Source organism: Podarcis melisellensis, assembly GCF_964234715.1.
Source record: "Podarcis melisellensis genome assembly, chromosome: 1".
Lineage (NCBI taxonomy): Eukaryota > Metazoa > Chordata > Lepidosauria > Squamata > Lacertidae > Podarcis > Podarcis melisellensis.
Window position 1 is genome coordinate 9,934,196 of NC_138528.1, and position 13,883 is coordinate 9,948,078.

Genomic DNA, 13,883 nt, shown 5'->3' on the forward strand with positions numbered 1-13,883 from the left:
ACCTGGTAGCTCATGCCACAGGTAGATGAACAGAGAGATCAAGCCTAATCCATCACAGTTATTATTTTTGCATGGAAGGAGAGTGGACTAGTTCTCTACCGACTTCCAGGCAAACTTCCAGATAGCTTCATTAGACAGGAAACCTGCTGAGCTGTCAATCTGCCTGCCTTCCTCCGGCTGTTATTGACGCAGCTTTAAAGTGAGATGGATGCGGCGCAGAATTCGGACCTCGTTACGGTGCAACGGGTAAAAGTTCTCGGTGCGTTTTATTCGTTCGCCAGCAAAACCCCTGACTTTATGATGGGCACCATGTTTTGTTGGGAGAAGGATCATTCTGCACAATGCTTTGAGCCCTGTCTGATTCTTGGGTTCCTGTATTGCGGGGGGGGGGGGGGCAGGTTAGAAGATAGGAGAGCAAGCTTGCCCAACCAGTCCCTTTGTCTAGGCAACGATTGTGGCTGGCTAGTTAAGCACCAGGATTGTTGTTTAATCATGTCCGACTCTTCGTGACCCCAGGGACCAGAGCACACCAGGCACTCATGTCTTCCACTGCCTCCCACAGTTTGCTCAAACTCATGCTGGTAGCTTCGAGAACACTATCCAACCATCTCGTCCTCTGTCGTCCCCTTCTCCTTGTGCCCTCCATCTTTCCCAACATCAGGGTCTTTTCCAGGGAGTCTTATCTTGTCATGAGGTGGCCAAAGTCTTGGAGCCTCACCTTCAGGATCTGTCCTTCCAGTAAGCACTCAGGGCTGATTTCCTTAAGAATGGATAGATTGGATCTTCTTGCAGTCCATGGGACTCTCAAGAGTCTCCTCCAGCACCATAATTCAAAAGCATCCATTCTTCGGCGATCAGCCTTCTTTATGGTCCAGCTCTCACTTCCATACATCACTACGGGGAAAACCATAGCTTTAACTATACGGACCTTTGTTGGCAAGGTGATGTCTCTGCTTTTTAAGATGCTATCTAGGTTTGTCATTGCTTTTCTCCCAAGAAGCAGGCGTCTTTTAATTTCGTGACTGCTGTCACCATCTGCAGTGATCATGGAGCCCAAAAAAGTAAAATCTCTCACTGCCTCCATTTCTTCCCTTTCTATTTGCCAGGAGATGATGGGCCCAGTGGCCATGATTTTCGTTTTTTTGATGTTGAGCTTCAGACCATATTTTGCACTCTCCTCTTTCACCCTCATTAAAAGGTTCTTTAATTCCTCCTCACTTTCTGCCATCAAGGTTGTGTCATCTGTATATCTGAGGTTGTTGATATTTCTTCCGGCGATCTTAATTCCGGTTTGGGATTCATCCAGCCCAGCCTTTCGCATGATGAATTCTGCATATAAGTTAAATAAGCAGGGAGACAATATACAGCCTTGCCGTACTCCTTTCCCAATTTTGAACCAATCAGTTGTTCCATATCCAGTTCTAACTGTAGCTTCTTGTCCCACATAGACATTTCTCAGGAGACAGATGAGGTGATCGGGCACTCCTATTTCTTTAAGAACTTGCCATAGTTTGCTGTGGTCGACACAGTCAAAGGCTTTTGCATAGTCAATGAAGCAGAAGTAGATGTCTTTCTGGGACTTTCTAGCTTTCCCCATAAACAAGCACCAGGATTAGCATAACCAAAGAAGTTGGGTGGGCAGAAAGAAAAGAGCGAGATAGGGGGGTTGTGTGAGAGCTGAGCTGGCAGCAGGCTGGTAGCTGCAGAGACAGAGGCATGCTTGCTTTGTGCCAGGGGTGATGGCAGGGACTGGGCAGAAGAGGAATGGTCGAGCCTGCCTTCCCAGCTTGACCCTTCCAGGGAGGAAGAAGAGGAGGACAGTTTATATTTACAACAGGGGTTTGAGGGAGGTCACAGCTCAGAGGCAGATGAGGGGGGAAGTTGGGACATCATGGGAGAGGAGGAAGAGGAAGCACCGGGGGGTGACAGCTAATGGACACAGTGTCTTTAGAAAGCATTTCAGACCCCCCCTCCCAGAACCCAGCGAGCCTTGAAAGTAGGAGAGCAAAGAGCTCAAAAACAGAGGGCATGTAGCAGCACCTGTAGGAGAGACGATGAGATTGATGAATGAAGAAGTGGGAGAGACGGGGGGGTGGAGATTCACTCGCACAACGCCATTATCCAAGAGGCTGGGTTCTATAGCCACTCTGTGTAAAGACTGAAATAAAAAAGGACAGTAAGAAACGTTTCCTTGTCTTTATACTTTCCTGGGCAACCAGCCGGGAGCCGCTGACAGCATCTTGACAGGCACCAACTTGAATAAAATATTGTGGGGGCCCAGGTAAGCCCCGCCTCGGCACAACCGATCACATGACGCAGTGCACACACACCATTTGAATGGGAATGCCCATCAACTTTGTGGGGAGCGGCCCCACAAATACTTTCTTGCTGTGAGCCCCTCCATCTTAGGCTCAGGTTGTATATAAAAAGTTGAAGGGACCCCTGACCATTAGGTCCAGTCACAGACGACTCTGGGGTTGCGGTGCTCATCTGTTGGCCGAGGGAGCCGGCGTACAGCTTCCGGGTCATGTGGCCAGCATGACTAAGCCGCTTCTGGTGAACCTGAGCAGCACACGGAAACGCCGTTTACCTTCCCGCCAGAGTGGTACCTATTTATCTACTTGCACTTTGACGTGCTTTCAAACTGCTAGGTTAGCAGGAGCTGGGACCGAGCAATGGGAGCTCACCCCGTCGCGGGGATTCGAACCGCTGACCTTCTGATCGGCAAGTCCTAGGCTCTGTGGTTTAACCCACAGCGCCCCCCACGTCCCCAGGTTGTATATATGTGCAAATAAATCCATATATCCACCTTCTCCACTGACCTTCATTCCATGGAAACCAATCTCCTGGTAAGCACCTGGAACTCATGAAGTCTCTCACTGCTCAGGGATTGGGGTGGCATTTAGCAGTGCATAATGCGCAGACTGGGCACCAGCACCCAACAAATGGGGTGAATGTCAGGGGTCTGCCACTACTACTGTGTTGCTTCTAACTCACCTTTTCTCTATACTAAAACATCCCAAACACAGCAACCGTTCCTCATAGAGGAAACAATTATCTTTGCTTTCCTCTCAACCCACCCTCTTCCCATGATGCACTGGACTACTTGGGGCCCCTTTGTGGGGGGGGGGGGGATGTTGAATTAGCCAGATGAATCATGTCACGTAAAGCAAGAGCAATTATTTATCTCTGGGTCAGAGCAGGCTTGCTCTTGGCCACCACCTGAATGAGAGGCTACTCAGAAGACTGTTTATACTTCCCTGGACTCCTGGGAGGAAGGGCATAACACAAACTAAACAAGATTTTCAATAGATGAGTGTTGGGAGACATAAACACATAAAAGAATAGCCATGCTTTGTCCAAAACGAACTCCCATCGTTCTCACTGAGATGGTGGCTTCTGACGCAAGGACCAAGACATTGCAAACTATCTTCCACTGGAAAGGAAGAAGATGAAGGGGGAAACGGATGCCAAATGTACCAAACCCAGACATAACCCAAACATTCCCTCAGTAGGGAAGAGTTGCAACCTAGATCTGGGGTCTTAGAGATGAGTACCCACCAGCCGGGGGTCTCTTCCTGACCCTGCGGAGCTTCCTTAGATCTCTTGCTACCCCGAAAGCACCAGCCTGTGAAGTTCATCTCCGCACTGGAGCTAGAATAACAAAAGATGAGCTAAGTGCAACAGATGTCTAATTTTGTTTGGTGGGTGCTTTTCTTCCACCTTCAAAACATCACACGAGTCCATTGTCATGCGAGGATCCCAACCAAATTTAAGCCTGAATCCATGCAGCTACTCTTCCTTTCATCCATCCGTCATCTTCCCTTTTTATCCTGTCTCCCTCTCTTGTCTCTTCCAGTGTCAAAATTTAGGGTCCTGTGCTGTGGGTTAAACCACAGAGCCTAGGATTTGATGATCAGAAGGTTGGCGGTTCGAATCCCTGCGACGGGGTGAGCTCCCGTTGCTCGGTCCCTGCTCCTGCCAACCTAGCAGTTCGAAAGCAGGTCAAAGTGCAAGTAGATAAATAGGTACCACTCCGGCGGGAAGGTAAACGGTGTTTCTGTGCACTGTTCTGGTTCGCCAGAAGCGGCTTAGTCATGCTGGCCACATGACCCGGAAGCTGTACGCCGGCTCCCTCGGCCAATAAAGTGAGATGAGCGCCGCAACCCCAGAGTTGGCCACAACTGGACCTAATGGTCAGGGGTCTCTTTACCTTTACCTAATGGGCAGGGATAGGTCTAATGTTACTCTACGTCAAGCTCTTATGCCAACCTTTTCTCTAAACCAGTGTTTCCCAATGTGGGCGCTACCACCCCCTGGGGGGCGCTGGGACGATCCAGTGGGGCAGTAGTAGCCTCGGGTGCAATTGGGGGAGGGCGTTGAATAAAAGTAAGGGGGTGGTGGAAGCATAAAGAAAGAAGAATTTTAGAAACAACCATTCATACAACGCCTCCCCTGGATCTGGCAGTCATGCTGGAGGTGATGGTTTTTCCTGGGCTTGGCTGAACCCTTTTGGGTGAACCCAGGCCTGGGAACTGGGTCTCAGCTTGCCTGTCTATTTCACCAATGGCAGGAGGACTGTGGCACCGACCCCGACCCTCGAGCGGATTGGACTGAGCTGGCAGGATTTCCGGGGGGGCACTGAGTAATCCCTCCCCCTGAAAAGGTGGTGGTAGACCAAATAAGTTTGGGAACCTCTGCTCCAAACTGAAAAAAGCCCAAATTTTGCAAGGGCCCTTATTCTGATCCAACCAGGTTCCGGTAATATATTTCTGTTTTCTCTTTTTTTTATAGTGACTGTGACAGTCGGAGGCAGACAGCATTTGCTTGGACTTTATGACACTGCAGGACAGGTAATCTACTGTCATTTCTGCATGTTATGTCTATCTTCGATGCCGCTGTTCTTCTCACAAAGAACATTTTGTGGTTCTTCTTTGTTCCTTAAGGCAGGCAAAAATGTAAGCTTTTCATTTTTGGAAACTTGCACAAGAGTCACTTCATACACGCAGACACATGGTACAAAAAGCCTTGCGGCACTCTGAAGACTACCAATTTATTATAACATACATTTGATGATCATAGGATTATGTTGCATTATATGATGTTCTAACTAATTTAGAGTTTGCATTGTGCATGTGATATTCATTTAAGAAATTAAAATGATAGGAGAAAAAGAAAAACTAACAAATTTATTACAGCATAAGATAGGGCTGCCATATTTCAAAAAGTGATAATCAGGGCACAAAAGTTGTTTAGATTTTTTTTTGGCAGCGTTATTTAGCTTTTTTGGTAGGGGGAAAAAGTTGTTGAGCAAAAGTTTTGAGGAAAGATGGCAAAAACGACACTGCTGACATGGGTTGCCATTTGTCCAGATTTTCCTGGACATGATACCGATTTCTTCACTGCTGCTGACTGCAGTATTCTAGGTATTGCTGGGAAATCCCGGACGTATGGCAACCCTAGCGTGAGGTTTCATGGATTAGAGTCTGCTTCATTAGATGCCTGTAACTTATGTCACATTGAAGCTGAAACTCTATACGCACGTAGGAAGCTGCCTAGTGCTGAGTCAGAACATTGATCCCTCTGGCTGAATATTGTCTACACTGACTGGCAGCAGCTGTCCAGAGTTTCAGGCAGGGGGGCATTTTCCAGCCCTTCTTGCAGACGCCAGGATTTGAACCTGGGACCTTCTACATGCCAAGCAAATGCCCTAACACTGAGCTAGGGCCTCTGCCCCTTACTCTTACATATCTGAGAATAAGCCTTGCTGAATTACTTCTCAGCATACATGCATAGGATTGCACAGTACAAAAGCCTATCTTGGTTTTGCTGCAAAAAAACTAAGCATGGCCACACCTCTGAAAATGATTATGCAATACTGCCAGCTGCGTACCATGAAAACAGGGTCATAACCCACCCCCTCCCCCAACATTTCTCCAATGAAAATAAAAAGGTAAATGGACCCCTGACCATTAGGTACAGTCGTGGCCGACTCTGGGGTTGTTGCGCTCATCTTGCTTTATTGGCCGAGGGAGCCGGCGTACAGCTTCCAGGTCATGTGGCCAGCATGACTAAGCCGCTTCTGGAGAACCAGAGCAGCACATGGAAACGCTGTTTACCTTCCCACCAGAGTGGTACCTATTTATCTACTTGCACTTTGACGTGCTTTCAAACGGCTGTGTTGGCAGGAGCAGGGACCAAGCAATAGGAGCTCACCCCGTCACGGGGATTAGAACCACTGACCTTCTGATCGGCAAGTCGTAGGCTCTGTGGTTTAACCCACAGCGCCACTCGCGTCCCTCCAATGAGAACAAGGACATCCTATTCCTTATCTTCCAACTTTTCTCAGATGAAAATAGAGACGTCCCCTCCATCATTTCTCCAATGAAAATAAGGAAATACAGGGGATTCCAGGATCAAATCAGAAACCAAGGCGGCTTTGGTAAATCGGGGACTGTCCCTGGAAAATAGGGACACTTGGAGGGCCGGCAGGGGCCTCTGTCTCGCCTCCCCATCTCCCCTGGGATTTTGCCCTCGGCACCAGAGTCCAAGTGAATTACCCAACCTAGTGTCATGACAGCCCATTATCTCAGAGTCAAGTGTTGATGTCGCATTCCATGTCTCCAGCTCTCTTTCTGACATTCTTAATGGTGCCCCAAGCTTCACCTCTCCACAACAAATATTGTTCGGAAACTCAAAAGGCTTTGTTGTGAACCTTCTTGCGAGAATCTAGTGCCATCTCGTGGTCACTCTAAGTTATTTGTTTTGCAGTTCGCCACATCAAAAAGTGTACGGTAAAGAATCCCTGACAGATGGCCATCCAACTTATGTTAATAATAATAATAATAATAATAATAATAATTTATTTTTAAAATTCCATGAGAAAATAAAGGAAAAGAACAAAACGAAAAGAAAAATTAAAGAAAAATACTTGGAATTGTGATACAATATGGAATACAGGTATATAAGTAATACAATTATTACAACGAATGAAAAATTACTAATTTGTACATTGCCAGCATTGTCATATTTTCTATCCATCGCTCAAAGAGGGCCATAGTTTTATCTTTCCAATGAATCAATATCAGTCTTTTGGCAGACAGTCAAACCCCACGGTTGGTATATGGTTTAAAATAATCTCACCGCCTGAGAATTTTACATTTCCCCCCCCCCCAAAGCAGGGCTTTTTCTAAGAGAACAAGGGAGGCATTCATGGCGAGTTCTAGATTAGAAAAATAGCACTGCCCCAAAGTAGTATTTATTTCAAACAGCTCTTGCTGTCAGAAACTTCTTATTAATGTTTAGTGAACTGCCTGCTCCTGGCCCTGAAAGCTAATAAGAAAACACCTAGGCAACTCAATAAATTTTGACTTTATCGCGTGCAAAAACGGTTCTGTGGATGCTTAGAATCAAAGAATTGGGAGGAATCAGAAAGGACATCTAGTTTGCTGCTCCAAATAACCATTTCACTGCTGTTGTAATGCTCTCATTTAAATTCTTTTGCTGTCTGGCAGGAGGACTACAACCAGCTCAGGCCTCTCTCTTACCCCAACACGGACGTGTTTTTGATCTGTTTCTCCGTGGTGAACCCTGCCTCGTACCACAACGTCCAGGAGGAATGGGTGCCGGAACTGAAAGTCTGCATGCCCCATGTGCCTTATGTTCTGATAGGAACACAGGTAAAGGATGGCTGGGGAGTCTGCAAAGCACTGGTCTCGGGTGTGTTCATGCTAACTCAGCCAACTGGAAAAGCTCAGTCGGTAGAGCATGAGGGTCGTCGGTTCGAATCCCATGTTGGGCAAAAGATTCCTGCATTGCAGGGGGCTGGACTAGATCCAGTGTGGTGTGGTGGTTAAGAGCAGTGGACTCATAATCTGGTGAACCGGGTTCACGTCTCCGCTCCTCCACATGCAGCTGCTGGGTGACCTTGGGCTAGTCCATAGCTGTCAACTTACAAATTTGAAAATAAGGGACCAGCAGCCTCAAAAATAAGAGATCAGCAGCCAAAATAAGGGATTTTTCAGACACAGAGCCCCTCCGAGCCAAAGGCAGAAAGCCCAGCCAGCAGCCAAACGAAGCCTCAAGCGGTGGTTCCCACAGCGCAGCAACCCAGCAAAGGGGATGCAGCAAGGAAAATCACCGTCACCTCTCCGCTGGGAAGCGCTGAGCAAAGGCGAGTCCCCAGACAACGCGGCCAATTTGATCGGCACAAGGCATGCAAGCGCCACCCCCCAGTCGTTCTTAGACTCCTTATTGGGTGAGCAATGCAGCCAAGCAACACAATTGGAGCCTCCCTCCTCCCTGGCTGGCAGGGAGGGAGGGAGGGAGAGGAGCTGCTTCCTTTAAAACCTGGGAAATTTAAGGGACATCGTCAATAAGGGACAGCAGCGGGACACGGCACGGTTGACAGCTATGGGCTAGTCACACTTCTCTGAAGTCTCTCAGCCTCACTCACCTCACAGAGTGTTTGTTGTGGGGGAGGAAGGGAAAGGAGAATGTTAGCTGCTTTGAGACTCCTTCAGATAGTGATAAAGCAGGATATCAAATCTAAATTCTTCTTCTTCTTCTTCTTCTTCTTCAGCTCTCCGATTCTACAATTGCAGCTGCCACATGATAGTCTCACTTTGTGACCAATAGTGTGATGATGGGCAGACAGATAGGACTAGGCAGAAGGTTTCTGCTCAGTGAGGGATGCCATAGCTGTGAACAAGCCTTTAACTTTGGGGGGGGGGGATAGACTAACATCTTTATTGAAAGTTCAAAAATACATAACTATATGTGTGCCAAGAGACGCAAACAGAAAAGAGAAAATGAAAAAAAGAAACAGAGCCCAGGCAGAAGGGAAAACAAAGAGGGGGAGCCCAAAGCTGTATATTTTACAAGGTTGTTAATTGTACTTCACCAGATCTGAACCTATTGCAGTATTTCTAAGAATGGATTCCAAATATCATTGAATTTGTCCATCGCAAGTCTGCATTTATATGCAAGTCGTTCATATGTTCCGAGCTTGTATGTGTAAGTCTTCAATGCCCTCGTAGAAGGGAGACGCATTTTTATTATTCCAATTCATCAATATCAGTCTTTTTGCCATGGTAAGGGCACAGAGAGTCCACTCCTATTGTCCTTTTGTAAGGTTCCATGTGCCAAGTATATAATTCAAGAGGATATTTTGCTCTGTAAATGTAAGGTTGCTCTGTACAGTTCTGTTGATAAACAGTTAAAGGTAAAGGTAAAGGAACCCTGACCATTAGGTCTTTTCATGGCCAACTCTGGGGTTGCGGTGCTCATCTCGCTTTATTGGACGAGGGAGCCGGCGTTTGTCTGCAGACAGCTTCCAGGTCATGTGGCCAGCATGACTAAGCCACTTCTGGTGAACCAGAGCAGTGCACAGAAACGCCGTTTACCTCCCCACCAGAGCGGTACCTATTTATCTACTTGCACTTTGATGTGCTTTCAAACTGCTAGGTTAGCAGGAGCAGGGGCCGAACAACGGGAGCTTACCCCGTGGCGGGGATTCGAACCGCCGACCTTCTGATCGGCAAGTCCTAGGCTCTGTGGTTTAACCCACAGCGCCACCCGCATCCCTATCTATAGTTTCAGTTACCTTCTGCCAAAACATCTTTCAATATAGGACAATGAAAAACACTTTTTTAGAGAAGCATTATCTCTGTTGCATCTCCAACAGTTAGAGACCTTAGATAGCCCTATTTTCTTTTCTTTTTTGAACAAGCCTTAAACTTTACGTCTGCTTTAAACTCCTAGATTGACCTACGAGATGATCCAAAAACCTTGACTCGACTGCTCTACATGAAGGAGAAGCCCCTGTCTTACGAACACGGCATCAAACTGGCTAAAGAGGTACTGTTGCTCCCATTAAACCCAAGAGCCAAGACGCCGCATGCAAGGGCATGAAAATCATGCATATCTTGACTGATTGAGCCAGGATTTGATCAGGCAAACTAGACCTACAACTGATTTGGGCCCTGCACCTACCTTGTAAACTAAGCCAGGTTCGTTGTTGTCGTTGTATATACAGTATGTATGTATTTTCCGTATTTTTCACTCCATAAGACGCACCTGGCCATAAGACACACCTAGTTTTTAGAGGAGGAAAACATGGGGGGGGGAATATTCTGAATGAAGGGGAGCCATGGCTCCCGTCCGTCTGTCCTCCGCAGCTCGCTTTAAAGCAGCAAAGCGGACAGGAGCCGCTTACACGTCCCTCCTCCACACAGCATTCGCTTCATAAGATGCACAGACATTTCCCCTTACTTTTTAGGAGGAAAAAGGTGTGTCTTATGGAGCGAAAAATACGGTTTTTTCCCCAGTCCAGGACTCAAGGCAGCTCACACAGATAAAACAGAGCCATCTAAAAACCTAGAAAAGACTATCGTTACAATACAAGTTCTTCATAAGTGCCTATACATGCAGATTTTACTTCCACTCTGTCCGTATGAGAAGTCCACAGAAGAGGGGAAAGGATGTTTGATGGCTTTAGGTCAAATAGAACCTCCATGTCCATGGATAGTCTACCTGTGAATACCCATTGCTGGGGAGCAATGGCAGAATATAGATATAGATACCCTGCTCTGGGTATTAAAAGGTAGAGTGCCCCCAGGCAAGGAGGTTCTATTTGACTATGTTGGCCGAAAGAAGAGTCCTCTGCCTTCCTCCAAGAATTTGTCTAAAGCTATCTTCTGTAAATCTCTGGTCCCGCAGGTTTCGAATCCTTCCTGTCATTTTATCCAATTCTGCGTGGTCCATTAATTTCGTCTGCCATTCTTCTTTCATCAGAATTCCTTCTTGCTTCCATTTCTGGGCTAACAATACTCTTGCCGCTGTTGTTGCATATAAAAATAATTTAACATCTTGTCTATTAATGTCCTCACCTATAATACCGAGTAAAAATGCTCCTGGGTTTTTTTATGGCCCAGAGGTCATTCAGTGTCACTTGCCACTGTCACTCAGGCCTGTCTGTCTCTCTCTTTTTTTATTCGTTCTAGATCGGCGCCCAGTGCTACCTGGAGTGCTCAGCCTTGACTCAGAAAGGCCTGAAGGCCGTCTTTGACGAAGCGATACTCACCATATTCAATCCCAAGAAGAAAAAGAAACCGTGCTCTGAGTGCGGCAGCTGCTGTCGAGTTGTATGACAATGACCGGAATATTGGAACGGGGTTGGGCTGGTGTTTGGCCAGAGTCTTCCCATCCCATAATTTCACACCTGCACAAAAGATCGAAGGACATGACCAGGAAGGAGGCATCTTCAAAGGGAGATCTTCCCCGTCTGTGATTCCTCCTACGCTTGCGCCTTCTCATATCTTACCTGCTTTTTTCTAACCGCTACGGAGCTGTAGATACAAGCAGCTGGTCCGTATTGTGGTCACTTTTCCTCAGGCAAAGCTAGCTGATAAAGTAAAGCAGCTGAGAGAACTCTTCCTGCGGTGTCAGGATCCGGAAAAAAAAACGTGAAAAGATCTCAAAGGATCCTGCAGCAAAACTGAGAGAATCTCTAGATTCAGTAATTTGTAGCCTTCAGCAACAACGAATGAATTGATTTGGTCCGGTATGAATATTCAATCACGACCGGGCCACAAAAGCTAAATCAGGCAGGCAAATAACTCTTCCAGAGTTGACCGTGGTTAAGATATTGATGCAACATTAGAGATCCTGTTTTAATCTACTTTTTTATGAATATTCCCCGTTTTGAAAAGAGCCTCATTTCTTGGGGAGGAGGGAAACAATGTGGTATCAAACTGACATTTACTGTATTTTGTCTCCCTTTTTATATATTGAGCATTATCCAACTAGAGAGCCATCAAAATGTATTGTCATTTTACCCTTGGGCATCTGGGATTTTATTTTATTTTTTACTAAATTGAGTACCACACAACCGAATTTTCTTGCTTGCAAATGGCTATAGCCAGGGTCTGGAAGGAGCTGTATGTATATTCTGAATGCAGACCTAGTTCCCTCTTCACCCAGTTGTTCTCGCTGTTGTTTTAAGATGTAGGATCCCAGAGCTGCTGGGTTGGAAGGGACCTCAGCGGTCATCTAGTCCAACCCTCTGCAATGCAGGAAATTCTAAACTGCTCATTGAACAACCTCCGAAAGGATATCATAAAGTTGAGGAAGGTTCAGAAAATGGTAATGGAAGTGATAAATGGGATGACCAACTCTCCTATGAGGAAAGGTTATAGCATTTGCTGTTTATTTTTTGGTTTAGAGAAAAGGTGAGTGAGAAGCAACACAATAGAAATGTATAAAATCATAAAGCGGGTACAGAAACGGTTTTTCTCCCCCTTTCTCCTATCACAATGAAGATGAATCTTGGAAGATTCAGGACAGATAAAAGAAAGTGCTTCATCACACAGCGCCTGCAGGCCTGGAGAGACTGCAGGCAGTGTGGTGCACTGGTTAGAGTGTTGGACTAGGACCTGGGAGGCCAGGGTTCAAATCCCCCCTCAGCCGTGAAACTTGCTGGGTGGCCTTGGGCTGGTCACTGTCTTTCAACCTAACCTACCTCACAGGGTTGTTTTGAGGATAAGATGTGGGGAGACCAAGCAGGTTTGTCACGATGAGCTCATAATAATAATAATAATAATAATAATAATAATAATAATAATAATAATTTTTTATTTATACCCCGCCCATCTGGCTGGGTTACCCCAGCCACTCTGGGCGGCTTCCAACAGAACACCAAAATACAATAACCTATTAAACATTAAAAGCTTCCCTAAACAGGGCTGCCTTCAGATGTCTTCTAAAAGTTTGGTAGTTATTTCTCTCTTTGACATCTGGTGGGAGGGCGTTCCACAGGGCGGGTGCCACCACCGAGAAGGCCCTCTGCCTGGTTCTCTGTAACTTGGCTTCTCGCAGCGAGGGAACCGCCAGAAGGCCCTCAGAGCTGGACCTCAGTGTCTGGGCAGAATGATGGGGGTGGAGACGCTCCTTCAGGTATACTGGACCGAGGCCGTTTAGGACTATAAAGGTTACGGCTTGGAAGAAAGATGGGATGGAGATGTAATAACAAATGATAACAATCAAATAGTTAAGCCATGGAATTCATGCCGGCTGTGTGTCGTGACGGCTACCGACTTTGTTGGTTTTAAAAGGCGATTAGATAAATATCAATGGGAGCCAGTGTGGTGTAGTGGTTAAGAGCGGTGCACTCGTAATCTGGTGAACCGGGTTCACGTCTCCGCTCCTCCACATGCAGCTGCTGGGTGACCTTGGGCCAGTCACACTTCTCTGAAGTCTCTCAGCCCCACTCACCTCACAGAGTGTTTGTTGTGGGGGAGGAAGGGAAAGGAGAATGTTAGCCGCTTTGAGACTCCTTCGGGTAGTGATAAAGCGGGATATCAAAACTCTTCTTCTTCTAGCACAATGACTGTCTTCTGCCTCCACAGTTCTGAATACTAGTTGCCAGAAACCATGGAGAGTGCGCTCTTGGGCCCTGCTTGTGCATGTTTTCCATGGGCATCTAGTTGGCCGTGTTGAGAACAGGACGCTGGACTCAATGGGCTTTTAAAAATCTGCCCTGATTCTTCCAACTTTCAGCTTCCTTGGTTCTGGTTATGAGAGAGGGAGAAAGGCTTTTCTCTACCCATTCTCATACCCTCCAACATTTCTCTGATGAAAATAGGGACGCCCTAAGGAAAAGCGGGGCATTCCAGGATCAGAAACCGGGATGGGCTTCTGTAAATCCGGGGCTGTCCCTGGAAAATAAGGACACTTGGAAATGGCTGCAGTCTCTCCAGGCCTTGCGTAATTTAAACATTTGTATCGTGCCACCCCTTACTTGCCCTTTCTCTAAACTAAAAGTCTCAAATGTTTTTCATTCTAGTTTCCAGCTACAAAGCAACCGAGAACTGCCTACGACAACC

The 13,883-nt window shown here is 46.6% G+C and overlaps 1 protein-coding gene across 1 annotated transcript in view; it reads left to right on the top strand.

Annotated features, from left to right (window-relative positions):
• The window catches only part of RHOJ (ras homolog family member J), a 54,286-nt gene extending 42,442 nt beyond the window's left edge, over positions 1–11,844 (top strand). The window contains exons 2-5 of the mRNA XM_081915762.1: positions 4,795–4,853; positions 7,515–7,679; positions 9,763–9,858; positions 11,004–11,844. Coding sequence (XP_081771888.1) covers positions 4,795–4,853; positions 7,515–7,679; positions 9,763–9,858; positions 11,004–11,150 — 467 coding nt within the window. The 3' untranslated portion in view covers positions 11,151–11,844. The remainder of the gene's footprint in view (positions 1–4,794; positions 4,854–7,514; positions 7,680–9,762; positions 9,859–11,003) is intronic.
• The last annotated feature ends 2,039 nt before the right edge of the window (positions 11,845–13,883 follow it).